The sequence below is a fragment of the Triturus cristatus genome, chromosome 8 (assembly GCF_964204655.1).
Source record: "Triturus cristatus chromosome 8, aTriCri1.1, whole genome shotgun sequence".
NCBI lineage: Eukaryota > Metazoa > Chordata > Amphibia > Caudata > Salamandridae > Triturus > Triturus cristatus.
This window is the reverse complement of record NC_140591.1, coordinates 1455671789-1455695927: the sequence shown is the minus strand read 5'-3', so window position 1 is coordinate 1455695927 and position 24139 is coordinate 1455671789. Positions and strand designations below refer to the sequence as shown.

The following is a 24139-nucleotide window of genomic DNA, read 5'->3' as shown; positions in this document are numbered from 1 at the left end:
TTCAAAATATTTACCTGGTCGGAGAGATAACCCTGATGCTATGCGCACTGGGACTTCAGATTTTACTGTAGAGCCCGAATGTGCCATCTGCTATGCTTCATCTGCAGGATGCAGGAGGCGATCAATTCCTCAGGCTCAGAGTCATTCTCACCGAGAGTCAGGATAGTGGCTGAAACATCCAGATCATAGCCTGAATACCTGAAACTCTCTTCTCTAGGGTGGGGGAGGTCATGAAACTGTCCATGTACAGAATGGCTCCGTTACAGGGGAGCATCTGCAAAGAAATCAGTTGCGACTTTTGCACAAGGGTAGTGAACCCCAAAGCTGTTGAGTGCACAGTAGTCCAGAGGTGGGCGACGACTGCCATAGGTAAGTCCGACTGGGGCAGACTGAAACCGATGACCTCCAAAGATGTGCTGCGACCACAACTATCACTTTTGTGAACACCTGAGGGATAATTGGTGAGGCCAAAGGGGAGCACAGTAAACTGATAATGCTCCCACTCCACCATGAACCACATATAACACTTGTCAGCCTTCAGGAGAGGAATATGGAATTAAGTGTCCTGCAGTTCCAACACTTCCATCTAGTCTCCAGGTTGAAAGCAGACAAGACATGGGCCAGGGTGAGCATATTGAAGTTATTTTTCCACAGGAAGGCACTGAGAGGGTGAAGGTCTAAAAATGGGATGCAGGCTTTTTACAGTACCAAACATTTGCAGCAATAACACCCACAACCAGCTTCTGGCATTGGTACCCCTTCCATGGCACCTATGCCAAAAAGAGCGTGCCCTTCCTGCTGCAATAGCAACAAATCCTCCTCCGTCAGCTGGTCTGAGGATGGTGGCAGGTGTGGCAGAGTTACGAGGGATGGTTAGAAGTAACCCCACTGAACAATCGCAGGACCCATTTGCTGTTGTTAATGACTGCCACCCTAGCAGGAAATGTCAGATCCAGACTCTGTCAGGTTGGCTGTGTGCTATCAAGAGAACACTAAAGAGGCTTGTGGGCTACGGCAACTGGAGGGGTGGAAGACTAGGCTGCATTCTGCCCCTGTAGTCATAGTTTTCTGTAGGTACACACAGCCACGAAAGGGCTGGAGGAACTGTTATGCTCGCTACATCGGCTGGAGGTATTCAAAGCCCCTACCATAGCCACCGATCTGGCAAAACTGTTGATGTGGATGGCATGGGGAGCATATATGACCAGGAAGTGTGCTGTGGCCATGTTATCATTAAGTCACTCCAGGGCTGGGTCTACTTTATCCCCAAAAAGACGGAACCTTTGAATGGCATGTCTATAAGATGGGTCTGGATGTTGCCAGATAAGCCAGTGGACCACATGCAAGCATGCCTGGGAAGGGCCACACTGGTACTTATAGCTATACCAATAGAGTCTGTGCCATCCAACCCACAGTGAATGGTAAACTTGGCTGCATCATGACTATCCTGTAGAGTCTGAGAGAGTACGGGACAAGCCTCTTCTGGAACAATGTGTAACACCTGGGCTACTGAGTCTCACTAGGCATGAGAGTAGCGGCCTGAAAGGAAGCTGGCAATTACAAAGTGAAGAGCTAAATTTGTAGATGAAAATACTCTTTCCCTAAGGTCTATATCTCCTTTGATTCCCTGTTAAGGGGAGTAGGCAGGAATACATTTGGCTTAACCTTGTTGGGCTACGACAGTCGTTCGGAGCAGGGTTATGTTGTGCACCAAACTGCCGATTGACAGGGGGGCCTGAACAGGATTTAGCTCAAGTCTCCAAAAGTGTATCTGGAAGAGCCTCATTAAAGGGAATTAGGGGCTCAAAACTTGTTTGGCCTGGCTGATGCACCTCAGTTTAGATATTGGCCTTAACTTCCTAAGATGCAGAACCTCTGCTGCACTCCTAACAAGCATTGCAAAGGAGACACTTTCTTCTGTGGCATGGCCCGGTGGTGAACCCAATCCATTGTTTGGGGAAGTATCCAGACCATTGGCATCTTGGAGATCTTCAAACCAATTGTCCTCATGATAGGGCTGGGCAAACTCGTCTCCAGCATCATACCCATCACTATCAGAATTTGTGCCAAACAACTCATGGTGGGCAGGAGCTCTTCTGGAGGGCAAGGGCAGCGTACTGGAATCAGAAGGGTGGCCAGTAGGCTGCAGCTCTGTTAAAACCTTAGTCAAAGTCAGGGTGACACCGTCTCAGCTATGGGTTGGCCTTCGTCATCTTGTGGTCTGGAACAAAACCGGAGGGCCCAACTAGAACAAGGGCAGCAGTCCAATTGGGAGGTCTCTTGGCTCCTTGGGGTTTGCAGGCATGCCAATGGGGACCTGTAATGTGCCAAAAAGCAGCAGCATGGCTTCATGGATTTCTTCGATTTGCTGGGGCATCGATAACAGCCCGGAAATTCGAGTGTTACAACAAACAAATGATGGACGGAATGCGGACAATGAAAACATTCTTCACCAGTCAAAAGATCTGTGTTAAATCCATCATTCTTTTGCCCACTATGCCACCCCAGTTTGGACCCAGCCATATGCAAATCAGTCTTGACCCTGTGCCCCATGGGAACAGTCCAGACCGAAGTGCCAGGCCAGGTCCTCCCTGGACCGGAAACAAGCATCCTGGGACCGTTTTCAGGGTACGCACCCTTCTTCAGCCACGCTAGCTTGAATCCAGTGGAAATTCGAGTAGCCGTGGAACAAGGGTCAGAATTGGCTCTGAAGGGAAACGGCTTCAGAAGCGTGAACAGGAGGCAAACTGACGCTCTTGTACCTTCTCATGACATCGACAATGGCTGCATGGAGCCAAGTCCCTCTTAGACATCTAGTGCTTTTTCGACTTACCTAAAAGTTTGGACTACAATGATGGTCTTTCATGGAAACGGCCCTGGGAGCGGTACTTCCCTTTGGCTCTATGTCCGGTCATGACGTGGAGTCTTGCGGTGCTTCACAACCAGTATCTTCGCTTCCTGATCCTGGATGGCCTCGGGATGCATCTGGGCACAGTCACTTTAGGCCTTGGACTTGTGGTCTAATCACAAGCACCAAACCAACAGAGGGTCTGTCACAGATATTTGCTTAAGACATTCCCACAAGGTTTAAAACCTGTAGATTTCAGTGGTGACATTTTCTCTTGCACACTGTATAAAATATAGGAAAAATCAAAGTACAGTATCGTAAGAGATGAATGGTAGCTCCGAATCTATGTCTGTTGATGCAGAAAGAAAGCAACTGTCAGCGCACATGCCTGCAAGCTTTATAGGGCCCCGTGTGTCACTTCTAGAGTGGAGAGACATTGGCACGGAGCTGCATGGTGCCACCTGCCAGCGTGAAGGGATACTTCTTGAGGATTTCCTGATCCAGTATGACATCTGGGGAAATATTCAAAAAGGAAGGAATCTGTTGTTTGATGTCTATCAGAAAAGTTGGCCAAGCACCAGAACAGTTTGTGTATGAATGCCTTGTGGTCACAAAGTATCCTGCAGAACAAGAAATGATCTATTTATTTAACACTCTTCCCACCGAGGGCCACTAACAGTGGTAGTCCAAATGATACATTAGGCAGGGGTCGGCAAGGGTGAGACGAGAAGCTGTAAGTGAGGGAGCAACCATAGAAGAAAACGTGCTTGGGGCTGAAGTGGCCAAGGAAAAGGGATATTGATTGAGACTGTCTTCTGGAGTGGTGGTGGGGTTTAAACAGGGTATTTTTTAATTTGAAGCATAGGCAGAAAGACACCAGAAGAAGGCATTGCCTGCAATTCAAGACCGTGGAGCAGTGGTCTTTAAACATTTTAATACTGCACCCTTCATATATAAAAATGTTTAATTGGGGCCACCCAGAATGACAAACATTTTTTCACAATCACTCTATAAAATTAGCCCTAAACATATTTAATAATCCAAACATTGCAGTTATGCTAAGTTACCCATCTTAAAAATGCAATCAAATACATGATTGACAACATGCCATGGGCAGCTTGGTCTCCTTAAAATGTAAAAGCATCCACTGTGTGATCGTTTATTCGAAAAAGGATGAGGGACTTAGAGATTTATTTAGACGCCTTTATCAGCCAGGACATGAGTGACAAAAAATGTAACTGATGTCCCATTACAGAGTGATTAACTGACACTCAGTCTTTTCCACCAAAACACTGCATAGTTTTCAGCATGTTACTGCTCTTTGTCAGTGCCTGGCACCCCTTCTGAGATCAAATCATCCCCCCTCCCCAAGAGATCAAGCCCCCAGTTTGAAGACCTCTGCCACACAGTAAGCTTTCCGCCAAGAATCTTGAGGCTCCCAGCAAGGGCTAGGATATGACGAGACGGGTGTGAAACCACAACCGGGGTCCTTCCAGGGTTACAGGTCGGGAAACAGAGTTTACAACGCAGACAGAACTACGCAGTGTTGGACTGAAAATGTGTCTAGCTGACTCCATATAGCATTGTGCGAGTTAAGTTAGCATTTGCTACACCATTTTGTATCCAGCTGCCATTTTGTACTATCATCTAAATGAAGTTTCTGTCTCATGCTGTCTGCTTCTCTTTATTAAACAAGGTTGAGCTTCGCTGCACTAATGAATAGATCGTTCTGTCCTTGCAAGCCTTTCCCAGTAGGTAGCCCTACTCCTACTCTCAGAGAGACGGCCAGAATAATCTTGAAACTAAGATATCATGTACACGATCTCAGGATGGTAGCTAGTCCTTCTGTACCTCCTTTGTTCATCAGCTCCCAGACTGGAAAATTCCAGTCTGGGCGGGTCTTTAGGGGTGCTGAAAATGCAAATCTTGTACTACCATGTTGGTTGGAGTCAGTCCCTCTGCAGCTATCTAAGGAGGCTGGTCAGACTAGACTCCGCTCGAGTATGTGACTAATAAATAACATTGGTTTGTATTCTCTACTGTCTGACCGACTCTTCATTTGTATTGAAGGCTGAGAGGAGGTCGCGAATGACCCGGGTGGCCCTAAATCGGGTAACTTCCTTCAGTTGGCGCCTGAACAGGGACCCCATCAGGTGAGTGACCCTTCTTTGCCCCCGGACGAGAGAGTCTAGTACTCGCAGCTGCCCCGTCTGTCTGACCAAGCGGTGCCTTGGCCAGTGGTCATCCCAGCTGGGGTCCTGACTGGCGAAACCCTTGGATCTGACCGTTTGACAGTGGAGAAATTTGTTTGACCTGTGTGCACCAGGTGAGTTTGCTTTCGTTTTGTTTTTGTGACTATGGCGCGATTTTGGTTTGTGTTTGTTATGGTCTGAGGATCGTTTTTGGACAAGCGCTTGAATTTGTTTGAGTTCTTTGTACACATGGTACCACTTTGGTTTGGATTTTGTAAGGTCTGAAGACCAACTTTGGTAAGAAATTTGCAAATATTTGCTAGGCATAAATAGTGCACACGTTTGCGTTTAACAATGCCCTGTTTCAGTAAGTTGTGCTGTGTGAGTTGTCATTGTTGTTCTACTGATGCTCGATTGGAAGAGATCCAGCCTGCGCCTCCGGAAGGCACTCCAAATTTTTAAATGTATGTTAAGCATGGCCTTGGCCTCATTATGTTTAGTACATTATGGCACAAATATACGAAGGACAATGCCGAGTTGCAGTGGCCACTGACAGGCACTTTTGACAAGCAAAAGCACAATTTGACAGGATAAATTGTTTGCGAAAAGAAGTAGACAGCCAATGTTTGATTCTCTTAGAACATGGCAAAAGGAAGCTAAACAGAGACGAATGAAAGCAGAAAAAGAGGCCTGAAAGGGAAGGATGCACACAGTGACTCAGAAAGCTGTTGCGCATGATAAAGAGAAGACTGAGAAGGGAATAGAGTGTGCTGGTAAGATTTTTCACATTGCAATCGAAACTTCCTATGTGGTTCGAGAAGAAAATGATACATTTGCGGAGGAATTGTTAGACACCCAACCTACACCTGCATACGCTCCGCAGAGAATATACCCTGCCATGCCGCAGTCTCAATTGTCTGTCTCTTCTGTCTCTGTTTCTTCTGTTACCGACCAAGCTGCTTTGGCCGCAGCGCCTCCTGTCATTTCTGTGACTTCACCTTCTGCACCTGTGATAACTGCTAGTCTCCCTGCTACGCCTAGTGTGTCGCTGTCTCACCTCTCTCCAGCCCTTACACCCACTACACAGCCATGAACAACGTTGGTGCCTGCTCCTTCTGCTATCAATCCTTCCCTTTTCCTTCATTACCCGATAGCACTGGGTAGCAAAACACCTGGACGTGGATCAGGGGACAGGGACTGGGCAACTGCTAGGGAGCGATTGGGATGGATATTGATAGGATCTGATGTGGGAGAGGAAGAGAAAAGAGCGGTAGCCAATCAGGCAGCTCAGTGGGCTCGTAACCCCATTTACAGTGTAGAGGATGTGTGGGAGGGGATGAAAGACTATGAGCCTTTTGTACAGCAGCATGCCCTTAAGAACATGTTGGCTACTTTGATTGGGCTTTGGGAAAAGTGTTTTAATGAGGCAGCGCCAAAGACTATCATGGATGGGGCCGTGAAGAAGGTGATCAGGATAAGGTTTGTGAGGATAGGACATCGCAGGGTCGCTCTGACCAGAACTATTTTGATGACCCTCAAGGGAGACAGTATTACCACGACGATTATGATCTAGACGAAGTGACAGGGATGTCTCTCAGGTAGGACAGCCAGGGACAGGGTGATGGACCAGTCCAGATACCTGTAGATCAGCGCGGTCCTTATGTCACCGCAGATTTGCAAGGCTCAGTTAAGAAATTCCTAGTGAACACAGGAGCAATGAATAGCTCTGTTTCTCGTGCGCTGGTCCCTGGGGCAGCTCTGTCTGGCCAAAATAATGTTTCAGTAGCCTTTTCTGGTGTGCCGGTTGTGAGCCCCATTTCCAAACCTCTTGCCTTGACTATCGGTCCTTTTATTATGGACTCGCCATTTTTGTTAATGTCTTATTGTGGAGAGAATTTGATGGGCTTGGATTTCTTAAAGAGGCTACATGCTACAATTGTGTGTTCCCCGGAAGGTGTTTACATGACAATGGGCTCGAATGTAGGTAGCACTAAGCAGTGTCTGTCAAAAGATGCACCCCTCCCTGCTGAATTTACAGATGTGCTGCACACGTTGTGGGCCACTGGGGATACAGATGTGGGACTTTTGCAAATTCACCCGATTTCCATAAAAGTTAAAGACAATGCCATTTTGCCTCGTATTCCCCAGTACAAAATTCCACAAGCAGGAAAATGAGCTTGGCTGCGAATTATACAGGATCTCATTGAGTCAGAAGTGGTTGAAGAGACAGCGGCGAATGTGTGTAATAGCCCTATTCTTCCTATTCTAAAAAAGGCATCTTCAGACTCCCCCAATGACCACCCAGATGTTTATTGTTTTGTGATTGATTTGCGCGCAGTTAACAAAATAGTGGTCCCTCAGTTCCCGGTGGTCCCTGACATTACTGCTCTTCTGACAATGATTCCTACCTCTGCTAAATTCTTCTCTGATTTGAAAAATGCTTTCTTTAGTATTCCGATCCAGCCTGATAGCCGACATTTGTTCGGTTTTACTTGAGTTGGCAGGAGCTTTAGATTCTGTCGCACTCCACAGGGCTATACTGAGAGCCCTAGTATATATAGCCAAGCCTTGAAAGCCCAATTGGTCTCCCTCCTGCTTTCCCCAGGTAATGTATTGCTTCAATATGTGGATGACATACTAATAGCCTCTGACGCTGAACAGGGATGCAAAGACAGTACGGTTAAGTTGTTGCAACATTCGGCTCACCATGGACATAATGTGTCCGTTTCTAAATTTTAATACTATTGACAGGTGGTCACCTATTTAGGTCACCTACTGTCGAAGGAGGGTAGGAAATTGACCCCTGAACGCATTAGTGCCATTGTTAAAATACCTATCCCTAACACTCAGAGGTATGTGCCTGCTTTTATTGGCATCACATGCAACTGTCGATATTGGATCCCTAATTACTCATTACTAATAAAGCCCTTGCTTGCGCTAACCACTAAATATGTGCATGAGCTCTTGCCTTGGACGCCTGAATGTCAGCAGTCTTTTGAGCAATTAAAAGTTGCGCTTTGCTCTGCACCTGTGCTTGGTACGCCTGATTACCTGAAGCTGTTCGTACTGTATGTACACGAGATGGCTGGTTGTGCTCTCTCTGTCTTAACACAGGCCTTTGGAGGTAAGCAACAGCCGTGTGCTTATTTTTCTGCTTTGCTTGATCCAGTCGCCAGAGCCCTCCCAAGCTGTCTAAGACCGGTTCCGGCTGTGGCCGTCTCCATAAGGCAATCGGCTGGGCTCGTACTTGATACTGATCTCACAGTCATGGTCCCGCATGTGGTGGACACCCTTTTGAATAAGACCAAGACGCAGCACCTAACTAGTATGCGTCTGACTGGTTATGAGCTAACTCTCTTTGCCCCGCATATCACGTTAAAAAGATGTGTCACTCTGAACCCAGCCACATTACTACCCCTCCCTTCTGAGAGTGAGAAAATTGACATACTTGATTGTATTTTTCGGACAGAGGAAGAGCCGAAGGGACGGGTAGACCTGACTGATGTTCCCTTATCTGACCCCCAAGGGGAACTATATGTCCATAGTTCTTGTTTCAAATTACCAGATGGCACCACCACTGCAGCGTATGCCCATACTACATTGCATACGGTAGTTGAGAAATCACGAGTTCCCTATCAGTCTGTTCAGGCAGCTGAACTGGTCGCCCTTATTAGAGCTTGTGAATTGAGTGAGGGACCGGCTGTTAATATTTATACTGACAGTCAGTACGCCTTTAGGGTCGCCCATAATTTTGGGCGGCTCTGCTCAGAGAGAGGGTTCCTTACTTCCCATGGGACACTCATTCAGCATGGCCCTCTTATACATAGGCTTCCGTCCACCTTGATACTTCCTAAGAAATTGGCTATTGTGAAGTGCAGCGCCCATAAGGCGATTACTGATGACGTGGGAAGGGGGAATGCATTTGCAGACCAGACAGCTAAGGAGACAGCTGGAACGAAGATAAAAAAGATGTTTGTAGCAGGTCCCGCCAGGTGGGTGCCCGAGGTCACTATGTTTGAGGATGCGCTAGACAATGTGAAAGAAATCCAGAGTAAGGCAACTGTTGAGGAGTAAGCAGTATGGCAGGAAAGCAAAGCACGGTTAGATGAGAATGGGTGTTGGACAGATAAGTCAGGAAAACAGAGATGGATGTTACCAAATGCATATGTCCTCCCTGTGGTCACTATGGCGCACGGGCCAGCCCACATCAGTGCAAGGGGTATTTGACACTGTTAGATCCTGTATGGCAGAATGATACCAATCCCAAGGTCGCTGCTCATCTTGTTAAATACTGTAATGAATGCATGATGTATAATCCTGGAAAAGGCACCCCTGCACCCCCTGGTAATTTTGCACCACCTTCTTTCCCTTTCGAGGCCCTTTAGATGGTTTTCATCGAAATGGAACGAGTCAACAATCTGAAATATGTGTTAGTGGTCGTTTTTGCATTCAGTAAATGAGTCGAGGCTTACCCCACTAAAGAGAATACAGCCATGGCGAAGGCACTCCTAAAGGAGTTTTTCCCTTGTTTCGGTATGCCCCGTTTTATTTGGAGTGACAATGGAAGTCACTTCAATTCAAAAGTTATTCAGTTGGTATGTGATGGTCTGCACATCAAACTAAAATTTCATGCTGCAACTCACCCCCTGTCAGTAGGTCTAGTTGAGAAGTACAATGGTACTCTCAAACTGAAATTGGCAAAGATTCAGGATAGCACAGGATTGCAGTGGCTAGATGCTTTACCATTAGCCCTTTTGTCTACAAGAGCTACGGCTCACTCTAGGACAGAGTTGTCGCCGTACGAGGTCAATGTCTAGGGCATCTCGTGACCTCAACAGTTTTCAGAGATTGAATACCCTTTGCCGGTGGATTATCTGTATAAGTTGACTAAATTATTGCGTTCTATTCAACAACATATCCACAAAGCACTACCACCAGCATCCGAGGGGCCAGGACACAATATTCGGCCTGGGGACTTTGTGCTGACCAGACACTTCCAGAGGAAAGGCTATTTGGAGCCCTGCTGGAAGGGGCCTGCACAGGTGCTCCTCACCACCCGCACCACTGTGAAGGTGGCTGGCCAGAAGAACTGGATCCATTGCCAACACTGCCGCAAGGTGCCCCTCCCTTTACCCTACAACCAATGGGTGCTTAACGGAGTCGGTGACTCTGAAACTGAGCAGGTGCCCCGTTTCGTTGCTTTCTTGGATGCCCGGCTGAAGTGGGCACAAACGGAGGAAGAAAACAACGCAATGTTGAACAAGGCAGTGCCTCCTGAGATGAGGGCCATCTAGGAGCCCTAGTCTATTGGCCCCTCTGTGCTTGAGCCCCAGTCCATTGGCCCCTCTGTGTCTGAGCTGCTTTTCGCTGTTCCCTCTGTCCCTGGAGTAGCTAGGTATATGGTGCGCCCCCGACGGAAGAACAGTGCACCAAAGGAAAAGTCAGATTAGTAACAGTAGCATAGGGAGAGACGAGATTGGTGCACTGTTCGAACATTGAACAGGATTGATCGAGTGTGCTCCCCTAGGAAGGGGGGGGGGTGATTTATCGTGAGCAACGTGGGATTCTTCAAGAAAAAAGCTGGTCCGACAGCTCCATCGCCGGTGCTCAACAGCGCCAACGATTGATGAACAATAGAAGTCTACCAGTGAGGCTCTGCCCGAACACTGGGAACATTTGCACCTTTTCTTGTCATCTTGTCATTGGCTCCATTGCATGTCCTTTCCTCTGGTTAAAATGTATCCATTTGGCCACCCCATTAGGTAGGAGGAACAGCCCTTTGCAGCCTCACGTTTCAGGCAGAATGAGCCTGGTTGGTCTACAAGGAGTGAAATAGTTTTCTTGGTAATTGTTCTGATTTCCCTGATAACAGTTCTTGGAACAGTATGGTTCCTAGAGGAGAAATATCCTGTGCGCTCTTTGATTGGTACAACGCATGTCACTCCTGAACACACGTTTGTTACTTTAGCCCCCCATAAAGGTGAACACAGAAAAACATATGTAGACAGTGTGTTTTTGCAAACATTTCACCAAGCCCATGACACATCGAATGTTACAAACTGTTGGATATGTGGACTGCTCCCTTTGGTTACACATAAGAGTGATAGCCTGTTATTGCTGCCTATGTACTACTTAGGCAGCTGTGAAAGATGGTTCGAATTGTTCTCTATGGTATACATTCATTATCATTCTTGTTCTATGAATATGACATCTGCTGATTATCACACAGTGTTAGAATATATACGTGTCCACCAAGGATTTATCCTGGGAGAACAAAGGACCCCTGATACATTATCCCCAATAGCCTGTATGAATGTATATGAAAGAGAGAAAAATGAAACATGGCTTCAAAATGAAATGTTGGATTTCCAGGGATTTAATGTCACTGAATACTTTCGATCAGTCCAGATGCGCAATATTACTCAAGATGAGGCAATACCAGTGCCAGTAGTCAACACAACAGCTGGATTTTGTGTACGAGGGTTTGGGAAGGTGAAAGTGGGGGAGAGTAATTGCAACTATACATATACATTAAGCATGAGTAATAGTCCACCTTTGCTTCCACCGCATAATATCCACTTTGCTTGTCGATCTCAAGCTAAAGTTTGGCTTACTAGAGGATGGACAGGTGTATGTTACCTCTGTTTCCTCCTTCTCCCAGTGTACCTAGCACTATCCAATTATCAGAAGGACCATCGATTGCAGCGTAGGAGTGTCCATCTGTCCTGAATTAGAAGGATTATTAACACAGAAGACATAGACCAGACAGACACCACTCTACAGCAGTTCACAGATGCTATGAAGGATACTTTGCCCTTTTGGGGCACTATGTCCAATAGCCTTAACATGCATCGACTCACCAGGGTCGTGGAAGGGGTAATTAACACCACAGCAGGGATTTTGAAAAATATTACAGCTGAGCTCCAGGCTACGAGGCTTGTTGCTCTTCAGAACAGGATGGTGTTAGAAGTCATCCTTGCTGATTGGGAGGGGCCTGCCGCGTCATAGGCAGCAGTTGTTGCGTGTACATACCGGACCACGCCCCTAATGTATGCACTGCTATACAGAAGCTGCATAGGCTCGCATCTGATATCCGCCAAGAGAATGGTACCTGGACCCTTTCTGGTTGGTTCTGGGGTTTAATAGCATCCTGGGGGTGGAAGATTCGTATCTTCCTGATAGTAATTGCAGGTGTAATTTTCGCATGTTGCCTATGCGTACAGTGCCTTCCTGCTTACTGTGCTTACTGTGTTGGAAAGTTGACACCCACAACAAAGGCCCCAATACATGATGCTAAGTCTTCGGCCATGATGATGCAGGCTGTCCACGACCTAATGTCCATTGATGAGGGTATTTTTTAATATTGATAATGTGTGTATTGACATATAATACTGGTCCTCTTAATTTGCACGTAGTTATTGGTTTCCTAAGACTAGAAAAAAAATTGTTAGCAAATGCTAAAAGGAGGGTCTGTTGGACAGAAAATGCGTCTAGCTGGCTCCTTATAGCATTGTGCGAGTTAAGTTAGCATTTGCGGCACCATTTCGTATTTAGCCGCCATTTTGTACTATGATCGAAATGAAGCTTCTGTCTCATACGGTCTGACTTTGCAGAAAACAGCCTCGATTATTTCTCTTTATTATACAAGGTTGAGCTTCACTGCACTAATGAATAGATCATTCTGTCCTTGCATGCCTTTCCCAGTAGGTAGCCCCGCTCCCATTCTCAGAGAGACGTTGAAACTAAGATAGCATGTACCCGATCTCAGGATGGTAGCTCGTCCTTCTGTACCTCCTTTGCATCAGCTCCCAGACTGGAAAATTCCAGTCTGGGCGGGTATTTAGGGGTGCTGAAAATGTATATCTTTTACTACCATGTTGGTGGGAGTCAGTCCCTCAGCAGTTATCTAAGGAGGCTGGTCAGACTGGACACCGCTCGAGTGAATGACTAATAAATAACTTGGTTTGTATTCTCTACGGTCTGACCGACTTTTCATTTGTATGGAAGGCTGAGAGGTGGTCGCGAGTGACCCGGGTGGCCCTAATCAGGTCACTTCCTTCAGCAGTTCCATTACAATGCAGGCACTACAACGAATGCATTGTTACCACACGTCTCATTACAACGCAAGTCGTTAAAACGACTTGCTTTAGGGAAAGCATTGTGAGATTTTAAATCCTACACCTTCCCTACTGTTGCACGGACTGGAGTTGGAACAGTAAAATATACTATTCCAAAGTACAACACTTCCCTAAGGCAATTTGTTGTAAATACTTGCGTTGTAATGGAATGTGTGGTAATGACGTGTTCGTTATAATGCCCATGTTGTAAAGGCATGGATTGTAAAAGCATGTGCAAATATGTCATACATCCTTACAGGCCTGCAGAAGCATTTCCATTGAGCCAGATTTGCAAGTGTCCAGGCATAGGCTCCTGGCGGTCAGCCACAGTGGTCTTCTGAATTTTTCTTTGACTGGTCTCATTGGCTAGGGTTCAACCATAGGTTCAGGGAGTCAAAATCTGCATGGTCATTAGGTAAGATTGGAGTCACTGAAAATCAATAAAAGTTGAGGCTTGGCCGATTAGAATGTGGATGGCTTTTCTGCCCAGGGATCCGTAGCAGAAGACAAGAGGTAGTGTTAGATATGCGAGGGACTCCAGCTGGCATTGGCTGGTGAACCTCGTGGAGCGCCCTTACCATCTGGCATGGTGTCTGGGCAAAATAAATGGGTATTTAGGCATGGCCAGATAGAGTTATTGGGTTAAAGATTTTACCTAGTCAAACATTAGACTTTATGGGGGTATACGTGTGATGAATTTCAAGGATGTCCTAATCAAATGCCAATAGTCTGTAATGGAAAAAAGCTAATGGAAATGGTGAGGTTTCATCAAGTTATGTATTTCTTCTGTTTCTTAGTTTCCAGATGCCATACCGGTTTTATGTAACAGACCTTTCCCTATAGTCAAGATCAGGATTCCAGGATTTTGGAGAAAATCATTGAATAGCGTTCATGAAGCAAATATCAATGTTCTTAGCCAGACATTCTCTTAAGATTCACACTCCCTTTTTACTGATATTGTAGGTCAAGATATTGCACAAAGATGTAAGTATACCAAATTAGTGCTCAAGCGTGTGCAAGAATGGTGTTTGAACATGTATACAGCAGGCTGATGCTGCAAGTTGCAGGATAATGTGTTGTGGTGGGTATGGTTGAATTAATACTTGGAATGCATGTCATCAAATTATGCCCCTCAATTTCACATGCTTCTTCTTCATACAGAAGGCCTCTATGAAGCTGAATTGTGTGGTAATTGTTCATACACAGTGCTATTTGCATGGCTAATCAAGGTCTTCACCTTCCTATGTTGCTTCAGGACCTCTGAAGAGGAGGACGTTCAGGCTGGTGCAAGGGCAACAAAAAAGTGATACGACTCCAAAATGAATGCTGTTCTTCGACAGGCAGTGGTGTTCCAGAAATTTGATAATACATCACATTGCATAATGTGTTGCGGGATTTATTATAATTTAAAATCAAACATTTTAAGGTTTTATACAAAGTCTAGGAGCAAATCAAAACTTGCATACGAATTCCGACAATTTTAACCATGTGTAAAGTTTGCTTTCAAGAAAAAAGGCATTCATTAGCAGTACAATATTTCATCGATTTCAGTTTTACAACACTTGATACTAATGCTCTATAAAAAACACCACATATGACAAAGATTTCATTTTTCTGTTATTTACTAGCAACATGCAATCTTAGAAAACCCCCATGCTGGACCACCCAAGTGTACACAGTCCTGTAGTTTTCAATGGAAGGCATACCTTTTCTGGTCATTCTCACAAAGTAAAGAGCTACTGGCCAAGACATCAGAGTCATGACTGCAATTGCACCAATATGGAGATATGGAGCCGTGACCTAGCAAGAAAGATTACTTAGATTATTCTTCAGCTTGCTGAAAGATGAATTAATTAATAAAAATATCCCTAGGGCAAAATCTGCATGTATAACCTTTTTAATCTATTTTTAAGAGGTAATCTAGAAAATAGTGTCATTACACCAAATAATAATCATTGCAGGAAAGTGGATTAATAGTTGGGGTGATCAAGGGTCCACCACACATGATAAGGCCACCACCTGCTAGATGTCACACAAATTAAATAAACCTGTGCCAAACTCCTGGTAACATGATGCAGAGCATTCAAGTTTAAATCAAAGGCAATGTGTAAAGTATTTAATCAGTACATACAAATAGAAAACATTGCACAAAACATAATAAAATGTCTTAACCTATTAGAAATAAAGAGAAAACGGGGTAAGTACAATGAAACCATAGTGACAAAAATCAAATAAGAGAAACTGGAGATATGAATTTTCAAAGATTTCAATGAAAATAGCTCCAAAAAGTACAAAGCGCCAATGATAGTCTATGAAAGCAGTAGTCTGGGGGCTCAGCAAGATTTGAGGCAGACAGAGATGAGGCCTTGGTTGGATACAACAAGTGGATCGATCCCAGTAAAAGTCTGGAAGTCCAACAGAGAAAGGGACTTTGTCACTTTTCTAAAGAAAACCATTGAAATGTATTCCAAGTCGCAATGCAGAAAAGCACTTTGTCATTTTTTGATCAGAATAATCCTCCCAGAGTAGGCTGCCACAGAAATTGTAGTCACCACTGTGGAAATGAAGGGTGGATACCTGAAGCAGGCTGTTTCCACTGAGGCTCTAGAGATTTGAAATGTTTTAAGTGCCAACACAGAATGGGACCCCGTCGTTTTTCCGGAGGTGCTGGGAACCTTGAGCGGGATAAAGGTGAAATTCAATATGGCACCATAGAACAGCCACTCAGATACTTTTTCCCCCCGGGTCTGCTAAAGCTCTTGAGGAAAAGTTTTTCAAAGTTTCCAAACCCTCTTCTGGTTCCCAAACAACTAAGGAAATACATTTCTAAAGCCCCAAGGACCTCAGGTAAGGCACTTAGGGCTTGTCAGGGTGTCGGGCAGAGGCATACAGCAGGGTCCAGTCCACGTCCAGTTGCTACTGATCAGCTGGACAGTTCAGGAAAAAAACACATCCTGCAGCTGGATGTGTCCCAGTACCCAGACAGCAGGTCAGCCAAGTGACCCTGGAGCCCACTCCTTTGTCTTGGGTACAAGTGGGAGCATATTGAGTACTTCAGGACTCTTCTCGGGTTACAGACAGCAGGTATGGTCCTCTTCTGATCATCTGAATGGCCCGAAAATGTTCTGACGAGGGATCCAGGCGATGCCACACCGAGTGGTGGGGGTGACTCCTGGCCATTCCTTAACCATTGGGGTTGCAGTTCCCCAGGGTAACCCTACCCACTTTTTCAGGAGTTACTGTTTGTCTTACTGCAAACACACCCACAGTACCCCACACTCTTAAAATTCAGGTTGGGGAAAGCCTTCTCACCATGTGCAGAGCCTGTGTGCCCACCCAGAGGTGTAGCCAGGGTAATGAGTCATCCCCTCTTTAGTGATCACTCAAAACCGGTTCTGGGGTAGCTTTCCTCCCACTGGGTTATGTCCCAGCCTGACTATGAGGACAGAGGCTTTGCCTTTCTAGCTGTCACCTGACCTTTGCTGGTGAAAGGACAGGCCCCTTTGAAGTTAATAAAGTTCCTGGGTCCACCTTTACTGATCTGTTTGTGTGAATGTTGATTGCAAGACACAGGATGCATTCTACCCAGAGAGTACAAGGACAGCCACCCTCCTCTCCATCTTCCTCTCACCCTCGTTTGTTTTGGGGACTTGTCTAGCTGTAATATACAAGGTTTTCCAGCACAGCAGGCTTCTGGAATTGGCCCCTGGTTACATGCACATAGGCAGTGTCCAACAAAGTGGCTTCTGCGAATGGACAATTCAAGCCCAGTCTGGCTGATTCGATTTTTGAACTGGCTACTGCCCAAATGTCAGGACTTATAAATAAGCAAATATACGCTTCATGTCCACTTGATGCGTGAAATGTAAGAAGTGGAGCTTCTTCCAGTTCTTGTTTTTCACACATTGAGTGCACAAGAAGTGGAAGAAGTTGCAAATCTTGTTTTTCACCCATCAAGTGCTCAATCATCTACAATATGCAATTACATTGAATGGGAGATTGACAAAGAAAACATTATTTGCAAGAGTGAATTAGCAGATGTTTTACCTGCATTATTGGACATTATAAGACTTTTAACAACCATTGGATATACATGCACCACATGCTAGAATATGCACTCCTTTTGGAAAGAGGGCTAAATCATATGGGGATATGAAGCTTTGTCCATGTGTCTATCCATCCATCTGTTCATTCGGCCATCTGTCTGCCCTCTTGTCTATCTATATGTGCCTGAGTGCGTGTTTTCTGACCACGTGTTACGTGCATGTTTTTATGTTGGTTTGCATGCATGGGTGCCCGAGTATGTGGATGTCGCAGGTGAAGTTGGGCTGCGTGTGCACTGATGTCTACCTGTACGATCCATCTCTGCAAATGCCCTTGCTATCTATGCTAAGGATGCTGTTTGTCGCTGTGTCCATGCACTGTACAGAAGCCAAGCCAATGGGCTTTGTCAACACTTTTTAGGATACAAGTTAGGATGGAAGAAGGAGGGTTTTTACCTGGAAGGAGAGGACGACTGCTGCCCATTCTTCTCCCCAAAGGTGCGACAAAACTCCTAAGGCAACAGCAGAGAAGACCAAAACAAGCAGAGTTCCAATCTATGAACACAGAACATACAGCAATGACTCCCATGAAATACAAATCATGCTATGAGATGCTTCCACAAAACGAACATGATGAGTTAACATGATCTCACAGCAGGCCGTCTGATCTCCTACTACTTTTGGCATCTAAGCTATGTTCTGTACATAAATAATGCATAAGCCTCACAATTACTCACAAGGGGATATCTATCAGGATAATTAAAAGATCAATAATGTCTCAGACCAGGCAAGGGTAGCCTGACTGAGTGCAGTATAAGTAATAGAGAGGAAGGCAGGACTTATATTATATTCTAAACAACCCTTTTTTCCACTTTGAAAGTACAAAAATCGCCACATTGAATGTGTGCAGAATACTCAAACATAAATTTGAGGCAGGCAGCTACACCTCCTTTTGAGTGTAATTTGTCACACTGGCTACCTTTTCAACCTCGACTATACTACTCTTTCTATTATTGGTCACGAGTGCTGGTTGTTTCCCTTCGCTTGCAGTCTCTTCCATGCATTAGCTAGTTTGACATACCTGTATTGTTTGGCCAGGTACTAACATCATATGTATAAACCTTATACTTTACCCCTAACTCAGAATTTAATGTTTTGAGGGGGGTGGGTCTTTACTTTTTTTTGTTATGCATGAAATTCAAGCTGTAGAGGCGGGATGATCTGATGGACTATACCTCATATCAATAAAATGCCAAAATGGTAAATAGGAAAAATCAATTTCCAAGAAAAACATTTAGAAAGTATAAGAACAATCGATTAAAATAAATTCGAAATGGGCAAAGTAAAGAAAAGTAGTCTGTTTTCTGTGTTGACCCGTAAGGAAAGGAGCTATAGTAAGAAAAGTAGATTAAAAAGACCAAAGAAAGTGGAATATGGGGGCAGGATAAACGTGTTAGGAAGAAAAATAAAAAAGTGAGCATAAAACAATGGAAAAGGGAAGAGACAAGGTGCATAAAGTAGGGGTCGCAAGAAGGAAAAAAAAGGTGAAGGATAATGTGGGTGTTTCCAGCTAAAACAAATGATGAAAAAAGATAAAGGCACCAGAGGGAACACTAGGGATATGGGAGGAGAGCCACCCCCTCCGTTAAAGAAATTAACCACCAGGCGGACTTTGTGAATGGCATATACAGTGAAAAATATGAGAAAACCAGTTCAATTGAAAGTAATTGTCAGAATTGGTTTAACCCCTTCGCTGTAACTTTTTGACCACATAAGGTATCCATGCCAAATTTGCATCCTTTTCTTCCAACATCATGGGAATTCGAAAGGGTTTGTGAATTCCCCTGCAGAGGATCCAGAAATGAGCCAAAATACAGCTACATTTTTTTTTTAAATGGGAAAAAAGTGCTGCAAATGAAAGCGTCTATTTTTTTCCCTGCAAATGGTATCAACAAAGGGTTTGTGGGGCTGACATCAACTTTTTCCCAACTTTCAGGGACTGACAGACTTTTGTCAGAAAACCAACATTTTTTACACAATTTAGGCATTTTACTGGGACATAGCATATTTTTGCTATTTTTTGTGCTTTCAACCTTCTTCCAGTTAATGGTAGAAATAGGTATGAAAGCAATAATGGATCCTGGAAAGCTATACATTTTAGAAAAGTAGATACTATTATGAATTCCGCAAGGGGTCATTTGTGTAGATCCTTCAAGGTTTTGTTATAGAAACTAACAGTTGAAAATAGGGAAAAAATGAAAATGAGTTGAAAAAAACAGCTTTTTGTGCCAACGTTGTCACCTGTAACCTCTTCTAATTATGACAGATGTTTGAAAGCAATATACCGTTACATCCGGTGGACCTTTCTGGTTGTGGGGATATATAGGACTTGTAGGTTCACCAAGAACTCAACGAACCCAGGGCTAATAACTGAGCAGCATCTTGCAATGGTTTTTAATGTACAAGGTATTTAGCAATCAATTTGGGAAAATATAAACAGTGAAAAATTGGGATGAAAGACACCCATGTATTTCTGAAATTGTAAAAAAATATAGAGTTTAGAAACAGTAGCTATTTGCACATTTACGAAATTGTGAGTACCCGTACTAGCATGAGAATTATTAGACATTTTTCAAAGTGACTTTTTTTGTACCCATTGTCTTTCATTTGGAAGGCAGAAATGCATGAAAGTCAATAGTTAATAATTGCTCTACAATTCTGTGTTACCTTAAGTCTCCCAATAAAAATGGTACCTCACTTGTTTGGGTAGGCCTAGTGCCCGCGACAGGAAACGGCTCAAAACACAACGTGGACACACTTCATTTTTACAGTGAAAACTGACCCTTTTTTTGCAAAGAGCCAAGCTGTAGATTTTGAACCCTAGCTCTGCCGGCACCTAGGGAAACCTAGAAAACCTGTACATTTTTGAAAACTAGACACCCAGGGGAAACCAGGATGGGGTGACTTGTCTGGCTCTCACCAAGTTCTGTTACCCAGAATCCCTTGCAAACCTCAAGCTTTGTAAAAAAAAAAAAAAAAAAAAAACATTTTCCTCACATTTTAGTGGTGGAAAGTTCTGGAATCTGCATGGATCCACAAAATTCCACCTACCTCGTATTCCCCAAAGTCTTCCAAGAAAAATGGTACCTGACTTGTGTGGGTAGGCCTAGTGCCCGGGACAGGAAACGGCCCAAAACGCAACGTGGACACGCCGCATTTTCACAGTGAACACTGACCCTTTTTTTGCAAAGTGCCTAGCTGTAGATTTTTTGAACCGCCGGCACCTAGGGAAACCTAACAAACCTATACATTTTTGAAAACTAGACACCCATGGGAATCCAGGATGGGGAGACTTGTCTGGCTCTCACCAGGTTCTGTTACCCTAAATCCCTTGCAAACCTCAAACTTTGTAAAAAAAATAACACATTTTCTTCACATCTCTGTGGTGGAAAGTTCTGGAATCTGCGTGGATCCACAAAATTCCACATACCCCGCATTCTTCAAAGTCTTCAGAGAAAAATGCTGCCTCACTTGTGTAGGTAGGCCTAGTGCCCGCGACAGGAACAGCCCAAAACGCAACATGGACACACCACGTTATCACAGTGAAAACTGACCCTTTTTTTGCAAAGTGCCTAGCTGTAGATTTTGAACCCTAGCTCTGCTGGCATCTGGGAAACTTAGCAAACCTATACATTTTTTTAAACTAGACATCAAGGGGAATCCAGGATGGGGTGACTTGTCTGGCTCTCACCAGGTTCTGTTACCCAGAATCTCTTGCAAACCTCGTAAAAAAAAACACATTTTCCTCATATTTCTGTGGTGTAAAGTTCTAGAATCTGCGTGGATCCCCAAAATTCCACCCACCCAGCATTTCCGAAAGTCTTACGAGAAAAATGGCACCTCACTTGCGTGGGTGGGTCAAGTACCCGCGACAGGCAAGGGCCCAAAACATTGAGGAGACGTCAAAATTACCTATCACAAAACAACCTGGTTTTGCAAGGGAGGTCGCCTGGGTTTTTGGCCCCGGGCTCGGCGGCCCTCATGGGAAACCTACCAAACCCACACATTTCTGAAAACTAGCCACCCGGGGGGAGTCTAGCCAGGTATAGCTTGCATGGACCCCCCAAAGTGTGCCTACCCAGAATCCACTGCAAACCTCAAATTTAGCTGAAAAAATTACATTTTTCTCAACTTTCTGTGTGAGAAACTTCTGGAATCTCCATGGAGCCACAAATTTCCTACCACCGAGCATACCCCCAGATCTCCTGATAAAAATGGTACATTCACTCGCGTGGGTGGGTTATGTACCCGCAGCAGGCAATGACCCAAAATGTATTGAGGAGACATCAAAATTACCTATCACAAAACAACTTGGTTTTGCAAGGGGGTCACCTAGGTTTTTGGCCCCGGGCTCAGCGGCCACCTTGGGAAACCTACCAAACCCACACATTTCTGAAAACTAGACACACGGGGAGTCCAGCGAGGAATGGCTTGCATGGACCCCCCAACATTTTCCTACCCAGAATCCCCTGCAAACTTCAAATTTAGCTGAAAAAAATCTAATTTTTCTCAAATTTCTGTGTGGGAAAGTTCTAGAATCTCCACGGATCCACAAATTTCCTCCCACCCAGCGTTCCCCCAGGTTTCCCGATACAAATGGTACCTCACTTGCGTGGGTGGGTCAAGTACCCGCGACAGGAAAGGGCCCAAAACGTATTGAGGAGACATCAAAATTACCTATCACAAAACAACCTGGTTTTGCAAGGGGGGTCACCTGGGTTTTAGCCCCCGGGCTCGGCGGCCACCATGGGAAAATTCTAAACCCACACATTTTTGAAAATGAGACACCCAGGGGAGTCCAGCGAGGTATGGCTTGCTTGGATCCCCTAACGTTGGGAATGGCTTGCATGGATTCCCCAACGTTTCCCAACCCAGAAACCCCTAGAAACCTCAAATTTAGCTGAAAAAATATAATTTTTCTCAAATTTCTGTGTGGGACAGTTCTGGAATCTGGAATTTCCCTATGTGCCGGCTGCGCTAGGGCCCAAAATCCACAGGTAGGCACATTGCTAAAAACAACTCCGTGCCTAGTGGGCTTTCTGCCGCACTGGGGGTGGAAGCAGGGGGGTTTGCCCCAATATGCCCCCAGGGGGGGCAGAAAGACTGTGGCAATTTGTTTGGGGGTGGGGGCATTGGTATGCCCATTCTGGGCAGCCCCCACACCCACGCATAAAAATAAGCCAGTGTAATCGCTGGTGCCTAGTGTCCTCTCTGACGCCCCTGCTACTGTCCCATCTATCTCCTGGGGTGGGGGGGCAGAAAGACTGTGGCATTTTTGGGGGGGTGTTGGGGGCATTCGCATGCCCATTCTGGGGAGCCCACACCACCTAAATTAGTTTTCTGCCCCGCCGGAGGCAGATAAGGGGCTTTTGCCTCTATCTACCTCCCGGGGGGGGGGGGGCAGAAAGACTGTGGTAATATTTTTTTGGGGTGGGTGCATTGGTATGCCCATTCTGGGCTGCCCCCATGCCTACGTATATTTAAAAAATCCCAGGTGCCTTGTGGACTTTCTGCCCCCCAGGGGCAGGTCAGGGGCTGCTGCCCCATCTGCCTCCTGGGGGGGCAGAAAGACTGGCGTTTTATGGGGGGCTAGGGGCATTGGCATGCCCATTCTGGACAACTCCTGTGGCGAACTTTGGAAAAATAAATCCCTGGTGCCTAGTGGGCTTTCTACCCACCCCCACCCTTTGGGGGGGCCGATAAGGGGCTATTGCCCCATCTGCCTCCTGGGGGAGCAAATATGGGGCTATTGCCCCATCTGCCTCCCGGGGGGGCAGAAAGACTGTAGCATTGTTTTTTTGGGTGGGGGCATTGGCATGCCCATTCTGGGCAGCCCCTGCCCTTACGTATATATAAAATAAAAACATTCCTGGGGCCTAGTGGGCTTTCTGTCCCCCCAGGGGGCAGATCAGTGGCTATTGCCCCCATCTGCCCCCTGGGCGGGCAGAAAGTCTTGTGCCGTCTTTGGGGGGTAGGGTGGGGGCACTGGCATGCCCATTCTGGGCAGCCCCCACCCCTGGAATATAAAAACAAATCCCTGGCACCTAGGGCGCTTTCTCCCCCGCTGGAGGGGCAGATTGAGGGCTACAGAAAGGCTGTCTGGCATAATTTTATAGGGGGGAGCAAAAGCCCTTGCCCAAGGGGTCGCTCCCCCCTCCCTGGTGGCTAGTGGGTGGATCCCTGCTTGGGGATCGCCCTCCTGGGGTGATCCCCAAGTAGGAATCCACTAGGGAAGGGTACCATTGGAAAGGGGGGATTCCCCCCTTTCCAACGATACCTCTCCCATGTTTTTCGGTGCTCGGGGAGATAGCCCCACAAGCACTGAAACTGTGAAACTGAAACTAAGTTTCAGTTTCACCTGTTGTGAATTAGTACGGTCGTCATTACAATGAAAACAGAAACCATGCTTTGGGAGGTTGGGAAAGCTCTTCCACACCTCCCAAAGCAACAAAAAAAAGGGAAAACTGAGGGATTTTTTTAATGTGTGCTCATGACGGAATGGTTCAGTCATGAGCACAATGGCACTTATGCTCATGACGGAACCATTCCGTCATGAGCATAGAAGGGGTTAACCAGACCATTTATCCAATTTTATGTACTTTTTTTTTTTTTATACAGCGGAACTAGACCTGAAGATATCAGGTATCAGAGCGCTTTACACGAGCACCAGTTGCGTTACAGACGGACACATTCATTTTTGTTGGGCACGGGGAGATTAAGTGAATTGCCTAGAATCACAGAATGCTGAACGTCGTTGTCGAAACTCGAACCCCGTTCCTCAGCTTCGAAGTCGACCGCTCTAGCCGTAAGGTTACATCCTCTCCCCATTGATTGGACTGGTGTCCGATCAAGGTCCCGCATCATGATACAATCTTCAGG

At 45.5% G+C, this 24139-nt stretch overlaps 1 protein-coding gene across 1 annotated transcript in view; it reads right to left on the bottom strand.

The window, feature by feature from the left end:
* Nucleotides 1-24139, bottom strand: part of GDPD4 (glycerophosphodiester phosphodiesterase domain containing 4) — a 349739-nt gene that overhangs the window by 85878 nt on the left and 239722 nt on the right. Inside the window, exons 6-7 of the mRNA XM_085623257.1 lie at nucleotides 17657-17755; nucleotides 14864-14957 (exon numbers count right to left, since the gene is read on the bottom strand). Coding sequence (XP_085479383.1) covers nucleotides 14864-14957; nucleotides 17657-17755 — 193 coding nt within the window. The remainder of the gene's footprint in view (nucleotides 1-14863; nucleotides 14958-17656; nucleotides 17756-24139) is intronic.